The following is a 21549-nucleotide window of genomic DNA, read 5'->3' on the forward strand; positions in this document are numbered from 1 at the left end:
GTCTGTGCTGGTGCCCAACACAGATTGGATGGATAGATGTATGAATGGATGGATAATGTATGGGTGGGGGGATGGGTAGGGAGATGGATGGTGGGCTGTGCTGGTGCCCAACACAGATTGGATGGATAGATGTATGAATGGATGGATAATGTATGGGTGGGGGGATGGGTGGGGAGATGGATGGTGGGTAGGTGGGTGGACAGATAGTGGAGGGGTGGATGGTCAGGTGGATGGATGGATAGTGGATGAGTGGGGGAGGGGGATGGGTGGGGGGATGGATGGTGGGTAGGTGGGTGGACAGATAGTGGAGGGGTGGATGGTCAGGTGGATGGAAGGATAGTGGATGAGTGGGGTGATGGGTTGGTGGGGGATGGATAAACAGGTACGTGGATGAGCAACTCGAAACTCCTAGCTTGGGGCCAGGGATACGGCGCAGTAGTGCAGCACCTGCCTGGCAAGCTCAAGGTCCCGAGTCCAATTTCTACTACTCGGGGAAAAAAAAAAAAAAAAAAAAAAAAAAGCCTCCTACCTTGGGACCAGGCTCTTCAGATGACTGCACAGAGACTGAATATACCAGCTGCCCTCCTCCTTGTGCCGAAAGGACACATAGCCAGGGACAGTAGCCAGACCCAGCAGGAAATCTGCCTCATCCGGAATACTACCCTGAAGGGAAGGGGGCACACACTCAGGATTCACAGCATCCGCTTCAACGAGCACAGAAGGGTGCACCGCTTCACCTTGACAGGCCTGGATGAAAAAGAGCTTCGGCTTGTGAGCCAGCCCCTGGCACTGCTGGGCTGTGAAGTGAGACGTGATCTCCCGGAGAGGCATGAAGACTTTGTCTGTGGTGTAGACACCCCCAGGCCCCCCGTGGGTCAGCAAGCAGAACACAAAGCAGTCCGCGTCTGCGTGGCTCGGGTGGCTCTTCTGCTCCCTCAGAATCCTCCGCATGCCTTCTCCAGTCACGTCATGGTGCATGTGCACGGCGAAGCCGAGCCACTGGAACACACACTTCAGGGACTCTAAGGGGAGGCGGGGGCAGGACAGGGACCCAGAGGGAAGCAGTCAGTGCAGGCTGGGATTGGTCCTGACGGGCAGGAAAACTGCACCACCAGCAGCCTACAGCTTTGAACTTTCTACCTTCACAATACAGCCCCACAAGTAACCTGCCCTCTTGTAAAGCCAAAGTAGCATCACAGCAGTCCCAGAAGTCATCAGTGTGTCTGTGTTTCAGCCCATTTCACAGATAAAGGAGCCAAGGCCCTGACGTCCCAGGGCCCCAAAACCAGAGAGCAGGACCAGAGCCCAAGCCCTGCTGTCCAGGGACAGTCAGCATGGCCCCCAGCCACAGCGTTGTGAACAGTCAGGGTCTCTGGTCACTAGGCACACTGGTGTCCCCTCAAGGACACACACAAGGCCCTGAAACATTCATGACATGGCCCTCACACATTAGGAGATAAAGTTACAGAAAGGATATGTGAGACTGAAAGGGGCTCTCGGCCCCCAACACGCCTGCGACGCTCCCTTCCACTCACCGGCATCCGTGTGCGTCCCCATTCGCTCGGACAGGCCCTTGAAGTAGTAGTTGTTGATGATGACGCAGAGCCCTCTGTGCTTCCGGTTCATCCTGTACATGTCTGCCTCCTCAACGTGGGACAGACAAGACCCTTAGTAGGGCTCTTCATTTAGGGCAGTAGCTGCTTCTAACTAACTACCCCAGTGGGCCCACTAAAGTAAGTCACTCCCAACCCTCTGTACTGGGGATTGAACCCAGGACATCCAATGCAGGCTGCTACCACTAAATCACAGCCCAGTGCCCCCACCACACCTTTTTTTTTTTTTTTTTTGTCTTTTTGAGGCAGGATCTTACTATGCAGCTCAGGTTGGCCTTGAGCTCACTTTGTAGCCCAGGCTGCTCTCAAACTCACAAGGATCCTCCTGCCTCAGCATCCTGAGTGTTGGGATTACAGGCATGTGCCACCACACCTGGCTCACCTAGCCCTTTTTGACTTCTTTTTTCTAAGACAAGGTCACTAAGCTGCCAGGCTAGTCTCCAACTTGCAGTGCTTTAGCTTCAGCCTCTCAAGTGGCTGGAATCATACTGTGGTCTGCACTCCTCGGGGCAAGAGGTGTAGCTCAGTGAAAATGCACATGCTTAGCATGACTCGGCGCCAGGTTCAGACATAAGAAACAAACCATGAGCCACTAGAAGTAACCAAGCCATGCAGTTTCTAAAGCTGAGTGCTTCTGAGTACTCTGCACTCAGATTGCTGCCGACCTATGTCAGACTTCAGTGTCCAAGACTCAAGCCCTTATGAGGCCAAAATGAGGCCCGCCCCTTCCCTGTCCCAAAGGCTGACCAAGCCTTCCCGTCCCAGCTGCCAAGCCCTGCCACTTCTGATTGGCTGCTGGAGGACTGTAGGGAGACACACAGGCCCCTGCTGATGCCCCCAAGTCCCAAAACTCCAAGGGGTCAGGGGCAGCAGGGTAGCCCCCGGGGTCTCCTGGAAATGGTGAAGCTGTGACTCCAGCCCTGTTGTGTTCCTGGGAGCAGAACTGCCCACCAAACTGAGCATCTCCCCAACTTCTGTTCGAGAAGCTGTCACCAGAGCCATGGCTGAGGTGTCTGAGGGGACACTGGCCTGGACCACAGCAGGCTTGAACATGGGTTTATCCCAGAGTGACCACTCCACTCTGCATGCCTCAGGCAGCCCTAGCACTGGCCCAACCCCTAAAGTCTCCAAACGAGTTCACCTGCTGACCATCCCACTGTGTCACCCTATCAAGGTCAGACCACCAGCTGAGCTGCAACACATGTCCAGGAAGCCTCACTGAAAAAATCCTGGCACGTACTCATGCCCCTTACCTCACTCAGGTGGAGAGGGCTGAGTAGGCTGCGCTAAAGGAGCCTACAACATCCCGGTGAGGAACAGTTCTGCAGGCAGAGACACCAAGGGCTGTGCAGAGGTGCTTGGCCATGGTGGCGGAGGCCAGCAGAAGTGGAGCTGTACTTTGGTGGGGGCCATGGCCAAGACCCAGAACAGGGCCCAGAGCCCAAGGAGGCTGGAAGGACTCTGAGCCTGAGCCTCTGATAGGGTATGGGGGCACTGGCAGCTATGGAAGCCTGTAAAACTAAGAGCTAAAACACTGAGGGCCATAACTCCAGGGCTATGGCACCAAAAGCCAAGAGTCTCTGATAGGAAGGAAGGCAGCCACTGGCATTCACCTTCAGAAAACTAACATGAACCATGCCAATTGAGGATTTTGATCTGAACTGAGTAAAAGAACCCTAAGCTGATCCATGGCAGTAGAGCCCAGGCCAGAGGAGAAGCACCTTTTGCATGAAAGTCAGCCATGCTTTTCCTGTAGGATCCACTCCCAGTGACAGTCCTGTATATCCTGGCTCTGGTTGGGAATGAATGGATTAATTCCAAAGTAGATGCCAGGTCCTCATTAAAAGACAGCAAACCCGGTTTTATTGGAGAATCTCAATTTCCAGAGTTAAAAAACAAACTATATATGTTTAAAATTGGCAAAGTCAAAGTATACATACAAACATCTTCCCTTTCAGATTAGAAATGAGAAAAAAGGTTAAACAAAGATTTACCAAGACAACAAAAATATTAGCTAATATCTACAAGATGTATCTATGAGACATCAAAGAATGTACATATTTAGATGGCAGGACTCTGGAGTGATCTCAATCCTCTAGAAACTGAGACATTGAGACATCAAAGAATGTACATATTTAGATGGCAGGATTCTGGAGTGATCTCAATCCTCTAGAAACTGAGACATTGCTTTTATAACTTTATATATGAATAGAAGCATAAAATAAATCATAGTGGAAATTTTTAACTGTGGAATCATTTTAAGGCAATTGTAAATAGCATGCAATTATAAATCGGCTGAGCTGGCTTCAGTAGAGCCCCTGTGCAAATAAAATACTTCATTTCTGTGTTTGTTTGTTTGTTTATTTGTTTCAGAACTGGGGATTGAACTCAGGCCCTTGCGCTTGCCAGGGAAGGGCTTATTCCACTGAGCCAACTCCCCAGCCCCTAATGGTACAAGGATTTTTTTTTTCTCCAAATGCCTTCAGGGCAGGTTTGGCTGGCTCAAGTTGTGCGGATCTAACCACAGCAACCTGAGCCTGACTGCTTTGTTGAAGCAGCCACTTAAAGAACTGAGCTAAGGGGCAGCCCCCTTGTGTTTGTTTTTGAAACAGGATTCACTGTGTGGTTCAAGCTTGCCCTTGAACTCACTATGTAGGCCAAGCTGACCTCAAACTCCTGGCAGCCCTCCCACCCGCCTCAGCCTCCAGAGGCGTCTGTCACCACACCCAGCCTGTGAACTGGAGTGACCTGAAAACATGTACATCCTCGATCCGAGCGGAAACAAAGTGGTCTTGGTTTGTACTGTTTTGTTTTTTGTCTTCTGAGACAGGGTCTCACTATACAGTTCAGCCTGACCTTGAGCTGACTTGGTAACCCAGGCTGGTCTCCAGCTCACAACAATCCTCCTGCTCTGCCTCCTGAGTGCTGGGATTACAGATGCACCCTCATGCCAGCAAACAAAGTAGTTCTGTCGATTGAAAAAAAAAAAAAAAAAAAAAAAGAGAAAGAAACTTTCCTTTCCCAGAAATAGCCTAAAGAACACGCAAGCTTGAAAGTAACAGCAGCAGCATCACCTCCCTAGCCAGAGGGCACACGCTTGACTGCCATGGAATGAGGTGGGAAGAGCAGAGAGAGCCCCAGAGAAGAAGAGCCGGGCCCATGCAGACACTTGGGCCCCCAAGTCACGAGGGCCTGGCCTTACGTGTCAAGCAAGCGCTCTCGGCATCGCTGTGGCACTGCGGTTGGTGCACCCTCTGTGGCTGTGCAACCTCGGGAGAGAGGCGCTCAGAGCCTCGAGTGCCTTCCTCCAGGCACTCAGATGCCTCGCTAAGGATTTTATGTTTAATCTTACTCTGGAGCATTGGTTTCTCCGGACGTGCTCCCAAGGCATGCACTGAAGCACTACCTGGGATAGGAGATGCTGCCGTCTAAATGTCATTCTTTCCTTTGTCTGAGTTGGGGATTGTGCTGCTGGGGAAGGAAGGGCTGAGGAGTTTAGGTCACATGAATTAACTGAAAAAAAAAAAGAATTCCTGGTAGAAGACTGGCTAGGTTACATCAGCACTGACCCACCACAGGATCTAGAGAAGCTGGGGAGACAGCAAGAAGAAAAGGAGAGGGGGAGGAGGAAAGATCCAGAGACCTAGCTTGAACAGGGCAGAAATCCACCCATAGCCCAGGGACGGGCTTGGCTGAGCCTGTGGGGCCAGAGGAGCATCTCACAGCGTGCCAGGGTGCCTCTAAATGCCTCACGTCCTGTGTAGCAGAATCACTAGAGAGACAGGGAACCCTCAAGAGGCTATCTGCGATGATGACATGATAGCAACAGGAAAACACAGCATGAAACTTCTCTTCTCTTCCTCCCAGTCAATTTGTAGAGAACCCAGCAAGCCCTTCCCTTGTTCCTGGGGCACAGGTCGTAACTGTGACTAAGGTCAGTCCAGGGGACTCAGTCCAGGGGGCTCAGCACAGGGTGTCCTGTCCAGGTCTCCAGGGCCTGAGCTGCAGCCTTCTGGACACCTGTACATTCCCATCTACAGAACTGTAGCAAAGAAAGGTGGGCATAAGTCCAAATAGTGCACCTGGGTCAAAGTCCAAACTTGGTCATTAACAGGTAGGTCATTGAATGAAGAACGTCTATAGAATGTAAAACTGTGCGTGTGGACAGAACATCAGCATCAGGACTGCAGGGCTTTGCAGCCAACATACTAAACCCTAGACTGCAGGTCCATAAATCACCAGAGGGTGCTCACCCTAGGGGGTCTTCACGTAGAGCATATTTACAACGTTTGAAAATGTTCCCGAGCACCTGCCCATTAACTGTATGGAAAAAAGGTCACTCCACCTCTGCAGGTTCAACCAACTAAGATGGAAAAATATTCAAAAAGAAACTGCATCCGTACTGAATGTGGACACTTCTCAGTCATTATTTTCGCAATACAACGTAACATTTACGTAGAATTTACACTCAGGCATGGTAAGTAATCCAGAGGTGATTTGAACTGCGTGGGCGATGCAAGTGCAACTTGCATCGTCTGAGGGCTGACCCCCCTCTGCACAGGGGATGTCAGCACACACACACTGGAGTAAGCTTGGGGGGTCCTGGAACAAATGATTCATGGGCGACTGTGGAGAAATGAACCTCACTGCGCAGAAGTCAGGCATCTCGGCTAAATGACCAACACCAACACCTGCAGAGGGCCAAGGCCTTCACGTTCCTCTAAATGTGAGCCCCAGAAAAAGGCTCCACGTCGCTCCTGGGACCGAATGTGTACACTGGATCTAATCAAGGGCAAACAGACAGCAGAAATAAGGAAAACTGTGTTTTTAAATGAAAGGTGGAAAGAACAACTGCATTCTTCCAGAGCTCCACGTCATAAGAAGATGATGGCGACCTAAGGCCAGTGGACCTCTCCACCTCCTCAAAGCCAGCTTTGAATAATCCTACTTCATCTTTACCCCTAAAGAAGAGACAGGGGGAAGGAAAAGTTGTGGATTATTCAAGATTTAAGCAAGTCTGAAAAGCAATGAAAAGAAAAGCCCAAAACAATGAAAGGAGACTAAAGGGAAACAGTGACGGACCTCAGCACTGTGTCGTCTTACTGAGGCCCTGGATTGAGCTGTGTACGAAAGCTAAAACACTGCCAAGGACGTTATTGTGCCAACAGGCAGCCCTGGAATCTGGCCCACCAACTTGATAAAAAGCATTACATTAATTAACTTTTCGGCATTGATGACTGCACCAGTCAGCAAAACGAGGTCTGTGTTCCTAAGAAATACACAGTGGCGTGTGCGGGGTAAAAGGACTGACACAGGGCACCAGCTTTAGTTCAGAAGTAAGTGCATGTGTGTGGAGAGAGACAGGGTCAGGGTCAGAGATCACAAAACACGCGTGAGCACCAGTAGGCACCGAGTGGTGCAAGCAGCTTTTAGCATTCCTTGAATTATTCACTTTCTCTCAAATTTTCTAGAAGATTGAAATTATTTCCAAGTTTTAGTATTCTAACTATAAAAATATGAAAATAATAAAGAAAGTAGAACAGAATTTTTTAGGAATAAAAAATAAAACTGCTACCAATAACCCAGTGAGAAGGCCTCAGGGAACATGTCTCCAGAGCAGATTCACACATGGCCAGACACACATGCAGACACGCAAACCGCGGTCACACGGCGAGGTAGACCAAGGCTGCAGCGGGACTCTGCCTCGCACCCACGAGGACGGGCACAACCCACACCCGAGAACAACCACGGCCGGTGAGGCGTGCTCTGACCCCACGCACGGCGGCAGAAATGGAAGACGGAGCTGCTGCTGCAGAGCTCTGTGCCTTGGCACACGAAAATCCAGCATCTGCCTTCTGCTGACCCAGGAGGATGAAAGCAGTCTCACAGAGACACCTTATGCCCGTGTCCCTCGCAGAATTCTTCACGACAGCATAGAACATCATTCAGCCTAAAGGAGAACGAAGTTCTGGAGCGCGCTACAAAACGTACAAGCCTGGGAGATTTCAGGCCAAGCGAAGCAAGCCAGGTACAAGACACCAACTCTGGGCTGGGTGCGACCCGGCGGTGGACCATGGCCACGTATGCCCTGGGGGATGTCACGCTCCATGGTCCTGGGCTCTGGAAGTCAGAGCTCCGAGCAGAACCCAGAGCAGTGGCTACAGGGAAGGCGGAAGGGTAGCAGTTTTTAATGAGTACAAAGTTTCCGGTAGGAAGATGAAAAAGCTCTGGAGATGTTGGTAAACTTTGTGTAAAGTGTGTTTTATCATAATTAAATGTTTTAAATGGTTAAGATGGTAAACTTTGTGTGTTGGGTGCATTTTGCCACAAAAAAAGGTTAAAATGATAAATTTTGTTATACGTATTTTATCACAATTTAAACAAAATTAAAATTTAAAAAATTTATAAAACCAAAACCACTTCATTCAGATTTTGGCAAACCAGAGCTGCCTAAGTACACGGGAGAGGGGCAGGTGCAAGGGAAGGACCCCGGCCCAGCTCCCAGCAGTGGCCGGGGCAGCAAGTCCCCGCCAGGCTCCCCGAGGCCATGGGCATCCCCGAGGCCAGGAGCCTGTCCCCACCTTCCAGGTGGACCAGCTGCGTGCTCTGCGCCCTTGCCCTTGCCCGGACAGCAGAGCGCTGGCAGCCCTGTAGCTCACTTGCTCACCAAGCCCAGCTTATCTCAGCGCACATCTGAGGTGGCCCAGGGCAACCTCTGTCTCTGTCCTTCCCTCCCCCGCCCCTCCCTCAGCTTTCTCTTTTGGAGACTGCGGGTGGAAGGTACAGCCAGCAACGGGCGTTGACCAGGGTACTACTGGACCTACCGGTAAAGCCTGAATGAACTGCTTAATCTCTGACTGGGAAAACACTTCTTCCTCTCCTTGATTCAAGGACTTCACTTCCCTGTCTGTAGGAGGTGTCGCTTCCTGGGCAGCTGAAAACAAAGTCACAGACAGGAAAACAAGATCACTCTGGCTTACAGCAATGTTCTAAAGCTGCGCAGAAGTAACCAGAGGCGTGTACATGCCCACAGTTTCGCTCAGGAATGCCTGCACACACACTCCAGAGAAGGCAAAGGTATAAATGCTCTGCTATTGTTACATGCTGTTCTGTATTCTCATTGTGCTTACAATTCTATGCATCCCTTAAAATCACAATACACCTTACCAACTACTGTTTCAGGATTACGGTGCTTAGTTAGTATACCAGATAATAACCAAATAAAAGTCCCCAAAACATTACTTTGAAAATTATTATCAGGGACCAGGGAGATAGCTCAGCAGACTGAACACCAGGGTTCAATCCCTGGTCCTACATGCCGTGCCTGCCCCACCCTCGGGGTGCACAGAGCCGGCGGCCAAGTCCAAGCCTATAATCCTAGTGCTAGGGAGGCTGAAAGCAGGAGGATCACTACGAGTACGAGCTGCGTAGTGAGACCCTGTACCAAATACATAAAATGAAAATAAATAAATAAAATAAAGCCAGAAAATTATCATCAGGACCCAAACTACAATAGCAACATGTACAAAAAAAAAAAAGAGAGAGAGAGAGAGAGAGAGAGAGAGAGAGAGAGAGAGAGAAAGAAAAAAGCCTCTTCAAAAGTGGTAACTAAAAAAAAAAAAAAAGTGGTAACTGAATGTCACATCATAAAGTACATGTCTTTAAACCACTAATAAGGATGAGCTGACTGTAGGTGAACCATATTCAGGAAGAACATCAACTGTAGTAGATGGAGAAAAGAGAAAGTTATAAAATATGATTAGCAGGGTTTAAATATACATTATAGCCAGGCACGGTGGAGCATGCCTGTAGGCCCAGCAGTTGGGAGACTGAGGGCTGAGGAAGGAGGATCACCCCAGTTGGAGGCCAACCTGTGCTGATGGTCACATCTGGAAGATGGGTTGGTAGTGGAGGAAGAGAAAGGCTGCCTCCTGCTTTTTTTTTTTTTTTTTTTTGGCAGAACCAGGGATTGAACTCAGGCCCTTGCGCTTGCCAGGGAAGCACTTATTCTACTGAGCCATCTCCCTGGCCCCTAGGCTGCCACCTTCTACACACTCTGTGGTTCTTGTTACTTGAGTTTCCATTTGATTTTGTTGTAATTAGGTAGACTGCCTGAATAATACACTAAAAACACTAAAGCAAGCCACAAGGCTCAAGAAAACTAAGCCGGCCGGGATGCAGCTCAGGGGCAGAGCACTTGCACAGTGTGCTGCTCTCCAGAGCCACAACAAAATAAGAAAGGACTGTAAAACACAAGCTGGGCGGGGACCCTAACAAAGCTCATGTCCCAGCCAGTGGACGTGGACTTTGGACGACAGGTACAGAAAAGCTAGGACTCAGCACAGCTTCTTTCCTGCCAGGCCTCGACAGCCTTCAGCCTAGAGGCAGGATTAGGCCCACACACTTGGGCCTGGAGGGCAAAGTGCAGCCAGGCTGACACCGGGAGCTCACACAGAGGAGGCTCGGCGCCAGCAAGAGCTCCTCAGGCCACGACTCACCCAGGCGAAGCCCACAGGAGCCGGCAAGCCCGGCTCTGCGGCCACTGCTGAGCAGCAAAAAGACTGGCCCGGAGAAAAGCTCACCCTGTGAGGTCCTGTGCAGAGCCACACGGCCTTTAGATTCAGTTTCCTGCTTTTATTTCCACTTGACAGTGGGGTGGTAAGAACTTCTCCTGTGGCATAACTTTCACAAGTTATCCACTCATTCATTATTTAAGCTACTGTTTGAGATTGACCAATTTAACAGCAGCACACTCTGCTCCTCAACTCACTTCGCCCTCTCTGAGTTCTCGGGCTTCCTCTTAGGTTTGCGTCTAACCAAGGAGTTTTGCGCTCTAACCTGACTCACCAACCAAATTACGGGTGGCAACAAAGCTTCTGGAACATACTCATGAGGTTTTACAATAGTGCTTATTTATTTAACAACAAAGAAATGGATTCAGAAACACACAAATATCTAGCTTCTTGACATGAGGGAGGCCGTCGAGTGGCTTCTCTGTGCCTCTGTCTCTGTGCAGCATCCCAGAAACTCTTTTATAACACACACAAAAGAAGAATGCTCTCATGGTGATTTCCAGAAAAGGAAAACCTTTGTGACTTCCTTCTCTGGCCAGCACAGTCCTGATGGCAGCATGGGTCAAGTGTTCCCTTCATACCAAATATGCATTTTATAGGGATTATCTCCTTCAATTGCCTCCAAAACCTCTGAGGTAGACATATCATTATGCCCATTTCACAGATGGAAAAAGTGAGGCACAAACAGGCTAAGCAAAGGGCACTGTACCACTCATTAGTAGAGTACTGCCCTCCTAGTTCTACAGAGCCCACTCTTCATTCCATTGCTCCTTAAGTTTATTTCATTCAAAACAATTTTCCATATAAAGAACAGAAGCATCATGTGTGGTGATTCACCCCTATAATCCCAATACTTGGGAGGCTGAGACAGGATAGCTGAGAGTTCAAGGCCAGCCTGAAGTATATAGTGAGACCCTGTCTTGAAAAAGATAACAAAAATCAGAAAAACACATTCATCTGGAACTAACCTTGTCCCACTAGAACAGCCTCTCCAGAGGGACAGTGGCTCTCTACCTGCCCCACCTGCAACTGGCAAAGCCTGCCTGGCCAGTGTGCAGCCAGCACAACACCCTGAAGGGGAAACAGGGGTACTCCTGGCTTTCCTAAGAGAATGGCATCAAACATCACACTGAGCACCTGCTCTCAGAGTTCCTGTGGTCTGGCGCATGCACAGGCGACTTACCCTTCTCTCTTCTGTAGTTCTCTATCCTTTTCACAAGGTGGGGTGTAACCTCTTTAAAGACCTGCTCCAGTAACGTCAGATCGTCTTCGGCTATTAGAGTCTGCTTCTCTAGACACACCAGTAGACTTAGAGAAGTCTGCAAGAGAATTAGCACAGTCACAGCCACTTGCCTCCTGAGTAGCTGCTGTGTGCTAAGCCTGCAGCTGGCCTCAAGCACCAGGCTCTGCAGTGATACACACAGTGTGTGCCCTCCAGGGCTCAACCGTGCTGGGGAAGGTTGGGAACTGACAACAGAGCCTGCCCCGCGCAGCTCTCACTCCAGGCGCAGCGCTCACTGCGCAGTAACCTCAAAACAAGCCAACGAGCCAGGCACAGAAGCGTGTGCCTGTAATTCCTGTGCACGAGGAGGCTCAGGGAGGAGGACCACATGTGCAAACTCATCCTGGGAACTTGAAAGCTCAGCAAGTGGAGCCAGGGAGATGGCTCAGTAGAATAAGCGCCTGCCTGGCAAGCACAGGATCCTGAGTTCAATCCCCGGTACCACAGGAAAAAAAAAAAAAACACAGTGAGAGCCTGTCTCAAAGTAAAACATGTAAGAATAAAAAAGGCTGAGTGTAGCTAGTGTGAAAGGCCTGAGTTCAATCCTCAGTAAACTCCAAAGAAAAGGAAGAGGAGGAGGGAAAAAGAAATGTTGTAATCCTCATTTTTAATAAATAACTGGGTTGACAATGGTGGCACACACCTGTAATCCCAGCACTTGGAAGGCTAAGACAGGAGGATGGATGCAAGTTTGAGGCCAGCCTGGGCTACAAAATGAGTTGAAGGCCAGCCTGAGCTGCACAGTGAAACCCTGACTCGATAAGACAATACTAATACTAACAACAACAACTGACACATAGAGAGGTTCATTAATTTACCCACCATCACGAAGCTGTTCAGTGCAGAGCTGGCTCCCGTGTCGAAGTCTGTCTTGTTAAATACTGAGTGTCCCTGCTCCTAACTGATTCCTTTATGTGACATAACTGATTAAGGAACTGGCAAAACTCAAAGAAATGAGGGGAAAATGTTTTAAAATAAGTTTACATTTTGGTAATTTTTGTTAAAAGCGTATGACATTTCCAGGGGGTATCACACATCACCTATTTTTAGACTATTTTATTTTTTTATTTTTTTTTAAGATTTTGTTTATTTAATTTATTTTTACATTTATTGTGTGTGTGTGTGTGTGTATGTGTGTCCAGCTCAGCCCACCAGGGGGCGGGGCTGGCTGGCATGTGGTGCTGGGGGATCGAACTGCAGTCCCTGTGCTTTGCCAAGCTTGTTCCAAGTATGTGCTTTAGACCACTGAGCCATCTCTCCAGCCCTAGACTATTTTATTTTAAGACTGACTTACATATGGAGGTAGAAGGGGGCATAATCTTTTCAGTGAGTAGCGGTTCTAAGTAATGATATAACTAGGAGCCACCTGGAAAGGGGTCTTATTGGTTAAGACTAAGCTGTTTCAGGAATCAGAATTCGCAGAACAACTACACTTTAATGTCTCTGATATCACCCTCCTGCAATGACTAGGGGGAGATGGTCACAAGAGACAGCCACGGAGAGGACTGAGGCCAGTGAAAGACCCAGGAGAAGGCTCACCAGTGGTGAGCTCGGGCGAGGACACAGGTGTCCAGGTCTCTGTGTTGAGAAGCTAAGCTGGTCGCTGTAGTTCTCTGAGGGGCTGAGTCTGAAAGTGCTGGCACCGAGCCCAGAAGGCTGCTCCCCCTCCTCACTCCCACTTCCAGCGCAGACCTCAGCGCTCTGTCTGCTTTCTCTATCTGCCACACGAACAGGGGAACAGCTCAGCTTGGACGGTTGCCACATCCTTGGGTGTGTGGACAGAGGGGCTTTCTGGAGCTAGGGTAGGGGGAGCAATTTCATAGGCTGTAAGACTAGACAGAGAAAGCAGTGGCTGGGGGCACAGCGAGGAGCACAAACACTAGCAGCTGCTGAGATGAATAGAGCCCTGCGGCAGACACCACGCCATTGCTCGAGTGTATCCAGCAGGTAAGCAGGCAGTTCTCAGCATTCTCTCTCTCTCTCTCTCTCTCTCTCTCTCTCTCTCTCTCTCTCACACACACACACACACACACACACAGTGTGTAGAAACAAAATAGATCCTACTTGTGACCCCTTATGTCTCCCTCACATCTGGTGGATTCCAATACTGAGGTCTTGAAAAGAAGTCACTTATTAAAAGCACAGAGAAATATTCAGAACTCCTTTCTCTGTTGGGAGAAGGGCGCTCTAGATCTTTGTTCTTTGTTTTTTCTGATTTTTCTTAGAACTTTTTGTTGTTGCTGTTGTTGTTTTTACCTGATTTTATTAATTTTCTTTCTTCCTTTTAATGTATTTGGTTGTTGCAGGGTCTCACTACGCAGCTCGGACTCATGGTGATCCTCCTGCTTTCAGCCTCCCCAGCACTGGGATTACAGGCGGGCGCCACCATGCCCAGACTCTGGCCGGCTCAGCCCGCCCTGGGGTGGGGCTGGTGCAGCATGTTGCGCCAGGATCACCATGGTCCTTGCACTTGCCTGAGCAGAAGCTTTGTTCTGCTGAGCTATCTCGCCAGCCCCCTTAACTTTATTTCTTTAATTGGATTAACTACTTGTCTCTCATCTTCTTTTTCTTTCTTTTTCAAATTTTACTTATTTTTCCACTGCAAGAAAGCTATGGCTGGCTTGCTGTGATCAGTCAACTTGGACTTGGGCTCTGTCCGCCAGCTCTGCCAGTGAAAGCAGAGGCGTGCTCTCACATGAACTTTTTTCTTGACTGTTTATTCTTTTTATATTAGTGTGAATACTTTCTAGTTTGGTTGTTGTTGTTCTATTGTTATTGCTTTTATTTCTTTATTCTTTCTCTCTTATCTTCTTCACCAGTTTCCCAGAGTTCTTGTAATCCTTTGTTTTCCTCCATCCTTCTAATCTCTTCTCTTCTTCTTTTTCTCTATTTGTTTTCTCCCTAACCCCTTTAATTTTTTTTTAATGATCTCCCCTTAGGAACTATGCAGGGGCCCATGCTGTTACTTGCTTTTTTATTGATTGAAAGTTGATTGATTGATTGATTGTCTTTTTGTGTTTCTTTTTCTTTTTCTTTCTTTTATTGGCAGAACCAGGGATTGAACTCAGGCCCTTGCACTTGCCAGGCAAGCACTTATTCTACTGAGCTATCTCCCCAGCCCTCCTAATCCCTTTTAAACTTTCTACTCTGAGGGTAAGATCACCATATTGTGGGTGCAATTACTATGCAAAATCCTGGGTTTTAATTTTTGTTAGATAACTACAAATATAGTTCATGGTAGAAAATTAATAGCACCACAGTTGGTCATCTTCTAAGCTGTTCGATGCTGACTGTAGTACATTGCTGATTGCACTACTTTAGCCAAGATGACATAATTGCTCCAGTCAGTTGTTCCTCTGGTATTCAAGGCTGAGCTTGAGGATCATAAACAATACTATAGGCCACTGCCAGGGCGAAAAGCAAACAAACAAAGAGCCAGGGGCCAACTAGGCAGCAACTTCTCATCCCCAATAAACTGAAGAGGTAGGATCTTACACCAGATTCAAATCCCAAAAGCCAGCTACACCTGGAAAACATCTCTGAGAAGTAGTCGTTTCCTGAGGGTTCTGAATACTACCTATCATGAAGTAATGAAAATAAAAACTAAATAATCTTACAGTGTGTCCTCACCCACCTCATCCAGATTCGCTGGATCTGACACGGTGCAACTTCTGGTTCTCCCCAAGGTCAAAACGACCGTGAAAGGGAAGCGCTGTGAGTCGATGCAGGACATGCTCAGCAGCACAACTAAAGAACTCAGGAGAGAGGACTCCAGAGCTGCTTCAGAAAGTGACAGAAACAAAGTAAAGGGACAAGTGTGTTTGAAGTGAGGGGAAGGATTTTAGGAGGGGCTTTTGGTAACGTGACTCTTACTGCATTTTTAAAAACATTTAAGCATTCAGCATATTTTTTGATCACTCCTCAGCATGTCATGGCTGTGTTCTCTGCAAATGTACACTTCAATCCTGAACACATATGGAGAGAACGGGTATGATATGCAAACTAGCTTCCCAGCTGTGACGAATAATCATTCCGGGGGACTCAGTATCAACATTGTGAGGCTGTGGTAGGTGGAATGTGAGAGAAAGCAAGGCTACACGACATTCTGTTTCTGTCACTCCCTGTGACGAGCACCAGGACTCTTCGTGTGGAGAAAAGGGGATGCAAGTATAATACAGCAGAGATGAAATGAAAGCCTAGCACACTTGAGTTGAAACTGAAGATAAAAGTATTAACTCAAGGGGTGACATGAAAACAAACACATATATTAAAACACACTTCCTACCTCCGTCAGATCTAGGATCGATGCTGTGATCAGACCAGAGGCCAGCACATCTCCAGCACCTCGTTTGTGATCCCCAGAATAACATTTTTCATTAAACAAAACCAGGGCTTTTTCAAGAAGGGATGGAATCTAGGGCTGAACAAAAAGCTTACAAAATGAAACTGAAACAGCTTTGCCAGACAGCAAAAAAGTTTTCAAAAACTGCCAGTGTCACATCAAAATGACAGTTACCAACCTAAGAGGCCCCCACCAGTTCCAAAAAGTGTAGTTTGTGGAGTGTGCTAATAAGCCCAGCACTCTGGGAGGCTGAGGCAGGAGGGCTACAAGTTCAAGCAATTCAGCAACTTAGAGAAACACTGTCCCCCAAAATAAAAAGGGCTAGGGATGTGGCTCAGAGCAAACGCCTTGGGCTCAAACCTGGGGGGTGGTTAAAGTGCAATAAGACAATAGCTATAATGACTAAAACCCCTCAGGTGTATTTGCCTTCACAAATTCAACTTTATACATACATTCATAATCAGTCATATTGAGAGAATGACAAGAAACCTGTTAATTATCTTGAAAACTGGGTAAGGAAAAAAATTAAAGATTTATATATAAACTGTGTCTAGATCCTCACAGAAACCCTCAGTGGAGACACTGCTGTCACCTGACATATGCACCTAGACCCCTGTACACCTGACATAGGCACCTAGACCCCTGTACAGATTCAGAGAAGCTGGTGTTGAACACACAACCCGCTGTACTCACAGCCTCGCCATGAGTGTTTCCTCCCGAGTGGCAGTGCGGACACAGCCCTGCCAGCACCTTCTGAGGCACTTCCCTCCTGCAGTGGTGAAAGGAGGAAGCGGCTCTTGTCCACAAGCAGGCACAGGAGAAAACAGACTCAGAAATATTTGATCACCTGCCCACACTACAAGGTCGGTAGCAGAACCAAGGCCAGAGTCTGCGTGCCCCCACACCCCACAAACATGACCCCAGTCGCTCCAACCATCACAGAGAGGCCGCCCTGCGGAGCCCTCTTCTGCCCACTCACCATCTGGGTTTTGGGAATGTGGTCGTACAGAAGAAAGGTCATGCCCTTTAGCGCCTCTGCATCAATGGCTTCTGACAGTTCGTAGAGCAGGCTCCTAAGACACACACCCAAAACGACAATGAACTCTCCATGCAGCCAATCGGGGCTTCCACAACTATTGCTGACATCCAGAGGCTCCACTACAAGTGGATAATCACGAACCTCACCTTACAGATTCAAAATGAATACCGAGCTCCTCGGCCAGTGGCCTGTTGCAGCTAACTTAGCCGGCCCCGTGCCCTGCTCTAGCCCTGTTCTACGCTAGGAAGGCCTACAGCGCGAGCCCTGTGCGCTGCCCCCTCCTGATCCAGTCTAGAAGCTGGGGCTCCCACACAGGGCATGGCAAGGGCACCCACTGCCAGCTCTCCAGCCACGCCTGTCCATGCCCAGGGAAAGCGTCCTGTCCCTCACCCCCCCCCCCGCACCAGCACCTCGAGTGCCAGGCATCCCTCATCCATCCAGGGCCAGACCTGAGGACTCCTGGAATTCACCCTGGTGCCAAATTGAATGCCAAGACCACAAAATACCTCTTAACATGGTTCTCTGCTGAGGACACAGATCGGGGACCACCAAATACTGTGGCTGAGTGTGGCCCACCAGAACCTGCTACCCACAGTGTAGCTGCTTGGGCAGAATTCCTGTTACATTTTACTTCTCTGCATTGCCACCCAAAGCTGTATCAGAACAGTGGCTGGGCAGTGGCGAACAACGCTGCGCCCGTCCCCAGAAACAGCCTCTTTCTCTTTGCGTATGGGACTCCAAGTATTCACTAGCCCTTCTACAGGCCCTGGAGAGGGAAGAGGCTGTCTTCCCGGAGGAAGGGCAGTCCAACACGGAGACAGGGAGAGCATTCAGGAACGCGAAGCGGAACACAGGGGCTGCAGCCACCATGCCTGGGTCTGGGCTCTGCTGCTGACACCCGACCGCTCAGCCCTCCAGCAGGCGCCACTGAGGGGCCTCCTGACCAAGAGTCTCCGGGCTGTTCCTCCAAAGAGGCAGGGAAGAAAAGGGGCTTAGTTCTAGCTTCCTTTCAAAGCAAAAGGCCAGAATGCACCATAGATCAAAAAGACCGCTCCACACCTGAACAGCGACAGCCTCCGGCGCGCGGGCAGGCACTGCTCCACCCTCTCGCGCGTGTACCCAAGGTGCCGCAGAAGCGAGTGCTGCTTGATGCTGTACAGGAGCTCGGCCAGGAAGAAGGGGTCTTTCTCACTGAGCAGCGCCTCCCTCAGGAGAAGGTGAAACAGATCTGAGGCCGAGCTGCAGCGCTCCAGCCTCTTCTCGAAGACCTTGTCCATGCAGAGGAATTTCAGGCCCTCCACGTCCTGGGCCCCCAGGCTTGCGTCTATGCGCAGAAGCGTCTCCCGGAAATTCATACTACTGTCTTCATCGGAGCTGGAGCCCCGACTTCCTCCACTTGAGGCCATGGCCAGCCTGAGAGCAGGAGACAGAGGTGGGGCCGGTGCTCGGAGCAGTGACTCACAGCTCTAGAGTTCCCAAGCCCTCCCTCAGCACGGCTCTGAGCTTCATGGTTTCCTAGAAATGAGTAACAGTCACTGTAACCCCATTGCAAAATCCAATGGCCCAGCACAAGGGCCTGAGTTCAATCCCTGATTCCACCAAAAAGAAAAATCCAGTGGCCCAGAAAGTTGCAGCCCAACCTTTGCAAGTCACCTTGGAGATTGCAGGAGTTTTTGCTGGGGCTCAGTGACATTTTGGCCCCAGTGTGAACTGCTGAAATCATCTTGATGGTCATCCAATGTGGCTGAAGCCCTTCAAACAAAGGCCCATCTTGCCTAGACCACCTCCCCCTTCTTTTCCAGCTCACCCCAAGGTACAGTTTTCATTCATCCTTCCCACTGCCTCAGGGAATCCCCCAGTCAGCTCCCTCAGATATAACTAAACACCCCTCCAAACTCCACCCCTGGAAAAAGGCCATAAAAGCCTCAGCCCCCCTTTGTTCCAATCCAGAGAATTCCTCGTCTCCTTCCCCATGTTCTCTCCCGTGCCCTCAAAGAAAATAAAGCCCCTTTCCCCTTTTCCTTCCGCCTGTTTCTCTGCTGCGCCTGCACCTGAAAACGCCAATCACTCAGTTTACCCTGACGCTCCCAGTGGAAAGGCAGGAGAAGAGGACATAGTGCCAGCTCTCTGCCCTGGGGTGCCCCACACTCGTTTCCACCCAGTGGCAGAAAAACGTGTGGTCTCCTACACGTGAAGCTGCGCAAACGACTTCAGAAGGAACTACTGAGCACAGTACCAACGTGGATGAGTGAGCGCCCTTTACCTCCAGGCCGTGGCTGGGCCTTATCTCACAGGGACGGAGGCCACAACCCTGGACTCCAGACCAAAGGAGGAATCAAGTCAGCCTCGAGAGTCACGAATTTCATGAGCTAATGTCTCCACTGTTTATAAACCGTGGTACCCTGTACTGGATTCCATCCTAATCAGAGAAGCGGCCTGCTCAAGAAGCTAGGTCTATATTGTTGTTTCTTTTCTTTTCTTTTCTTTTCTTTCTTTCTTTTTTTTTTTTTGAACCGGGGGTTGAACTCAGGCCCTTGCCCTTGCCAGGGAAGCGCTTATTCCACGGAGCCACCTCCCTGGCCCCCCCATATTGTTTTTTAAGGCCATGACTGATTGGAAAAATAAGAAGATATTTTCTTGAGGAAGGAAAAAAGCTTAAATAATAGCAAAGCAGCTTAAATAATAGCGATACAATGATAGGCACTACAAGCCCTCTTCTGTGATCCCCTCCGAGTGTCTTCAGTTTTGTGCAGTAAGGACCTAGGACTTGGTGTTAGACGGAGGAAGCGGCCAGGCCCAGGGGCGCTCGGCCAGCACGGGGAACCAGAGGTGAGAGGATCCCAGGTGTGCAGGAGACAACCCAGGGACGACAGCGAGAGCCCATCTCAGAGGAAGAAGACAGGAAGGGGAGGGGAGGGGAGGTAGGGAAGGAAAGGCAGAAACAGAAGCGAAGCTGCCCTACTGACGCGCTCCCGTCCCAAGATCCGCTCTGCAGCCCCACGTCCAGTGTTTGGGCTCTGTCAACACCCTCCATCTTAAACATCACTCTCTTTGGGGTTTCTAGAAGATTCTGATCTCCAGTTGGATAAATCTGCCAAACCTTGGTGTCTGGCAGCTTTTCTTTCTCTCATTTTTCAGATGGGATGGTTCCCAAATTCCTGAGTACATGCTATCCCCTCACCTTGCCCTCAAAGTGCTGTGAACTGGGGTAAAAGGCCGTGTGGAGCCTTCCTGGTTTTTAACTTTCATTTTCTTTGGCACCGCAAAAGAACCCTGCAGAACCCTTGCCGAGACTGACAGGAAGCGTTCTGCATGGTTCAATGGCAGGCAGTGAAGGAGTAATTGGCCTCAGCTGAGAACAGGTGGGGCTGTGGGGGCTGTGCACGTACCTTCCCTCAGGCGCCACTGGTCCCTAGTGGCGGTAGTTTCTTTCAGGAAAAGTTCTTGAAGGAAAAGAAACTTCAAGTCAGAGTCCTTTGCTGGTCTCAGGATCCCAGGACACTCCCATTTGCGCGGGAAGAGAGCTCCCAACTTGCCACTCTGGTGAAAAACTGGAAACTGGAACTCTGGGCTGGGTCACTTGATCCTAGCTTCCTGCTGAGGTCACTGCAGCTGTCTGCCTTCCCCCTTTCCTAGACATAAAGATCCCTGGCAAGCAGCGTCCCCTAAGGGCAGAGAGGTACATGTTTCTCATGTGGAGCTCAGGAGTGACTGGTGTACATCAGAGGCTTGGGAGGACCCAGCTCTGCCCTTGGCCCTCAGCCCCCCAAAAGGAAAGGGTCAGTTTACTTCCTCAGCTCTCTCAGGCTGTGAGACAGAAGCAGAGCGCGCCATAACAGCAGGCACCTTCCTAGGTTTGCTTCTGTGCACATAAACATTTTAATTAAGCCCATGGGCAAATAAAATAGTGAAAAGCCAAATAAGGGATGGGGGAAGACTGAGGCCACTTGGGGCGCCGCCCCAGGTGACCCACCCATCGCTGCTGTCCACCCTGGGGTAGTCAGGCTGGCAGGAAAAAGACCACGACAACACCAGCAAATGACAAAACATTCCCAGACAGCTGTACTGCACCAACCTGGTGACAGACATGATTTGTACATTTACTTGTTTGCTCATCTGTACAGGCTTCTAAGAAAATGCTACTACTGTGAGCCCTGCTTTTGACACGTAGAGTCTGCAGCACAGAAGTCTTGGCTGGTTAGCCCCTGGCACTCGGTGCCAACTGGGACAGCAGAGCACACGGCTGTGGCAGCGGGTGGTGCCGTCTCTACTCCACGTCTCTGTGCTTGACAAGACGACAAGACACCACAGCAGGCGTCTACTTGGTGCCGCCGCCCCCTACAGTGATGGTACTTCTTACCGTAGCGTAGTGATGGTACTTCTTACCGTAGTGTGTTATATTGTGAGTTAACATTTTTAAAAGGTCAAGATACACACCCAGCATGGTGACACACATCTGTAATGTCAGCACTCGGGGGCTGACACAGGAGGATCAGCACAAGTTCAAGGCCAACCTGCACTACAAAGTGATACCCTGTCTCAAAAAAAAAAAAAAAAAGAGAAAGAAATGATGGGTTTTGCACCATTGTTTAAAAAGGGAAAAAATGTGAATAATTTCAATGTCAAAGACATGTGGACATAGATAGGATCACATGAGTAAAAAGAAAGCAAACAGTATTATAATAGAATGCCATTTGCGT

At 49.4% G+C, this 21549-nt stretch overlaps 1 protein-coding gene across 4 annotated transcripts in view; it reads right to left on the reverse strand.

The window, feature by feature from the left end:
* The window catches only part of Casp10 (caspase 10), a 23090-nt gene extending 2440 nt beyond the window's left edge, over positions 1–20650 (reverse strand). The window contains exons 1-7 of one of the 4 annotated variants that reach the window (XM_023712396.1): positions 20239–20648; positions 17909–18262; positions 16790–16883; positions 11370–11505; positions 8438–8547; positions 1536–1644; positions 530–1022 (exon numbers count right to left, since the gene is read on the reverse strand). In XM_023712396.1, the coding sequence (XP_023568164.1) occupies positions 530–1022; positions 1536–1644; positions 8438–8547; positions 11370–11505; positions 16790–16883; positions 17909–18255 (1289 nt within the window). In that variant the 5' untranslated portion in view covers positions 18256–18262; positions 20239–20648. Of the gene's footprint in view, positions 1–529; positions 1023–1535; positions 1645–8437; positions 8548–11369; positions 11506–16789; positions 16884–17908; positions 18365–20238 lie in introns of all 4 variants that reach the window. The other 3 variants (XM_023712398.1, XM_023712395.1, XM_023712399.1) reach the window with 3 other exon arrangements.
* Positions 20651–21549: the final 899 nt, after the last annotated feature.

The sequence above is a fragment of the Octodon degus genome, unplaced genomic scaffold, assembly GCF_000260255.1.
Source record: "Octodon degus isolate 3935 unplaced genomic scaffold, OctDeg1.0 scaffold00025, whole genome shotgun sequence".
Lineage (NCBI taxonomy): Eukaryota > Metazoa > Chordata > Mammalia > Rodentia > Octodontidae > Octodon > Octodon degus.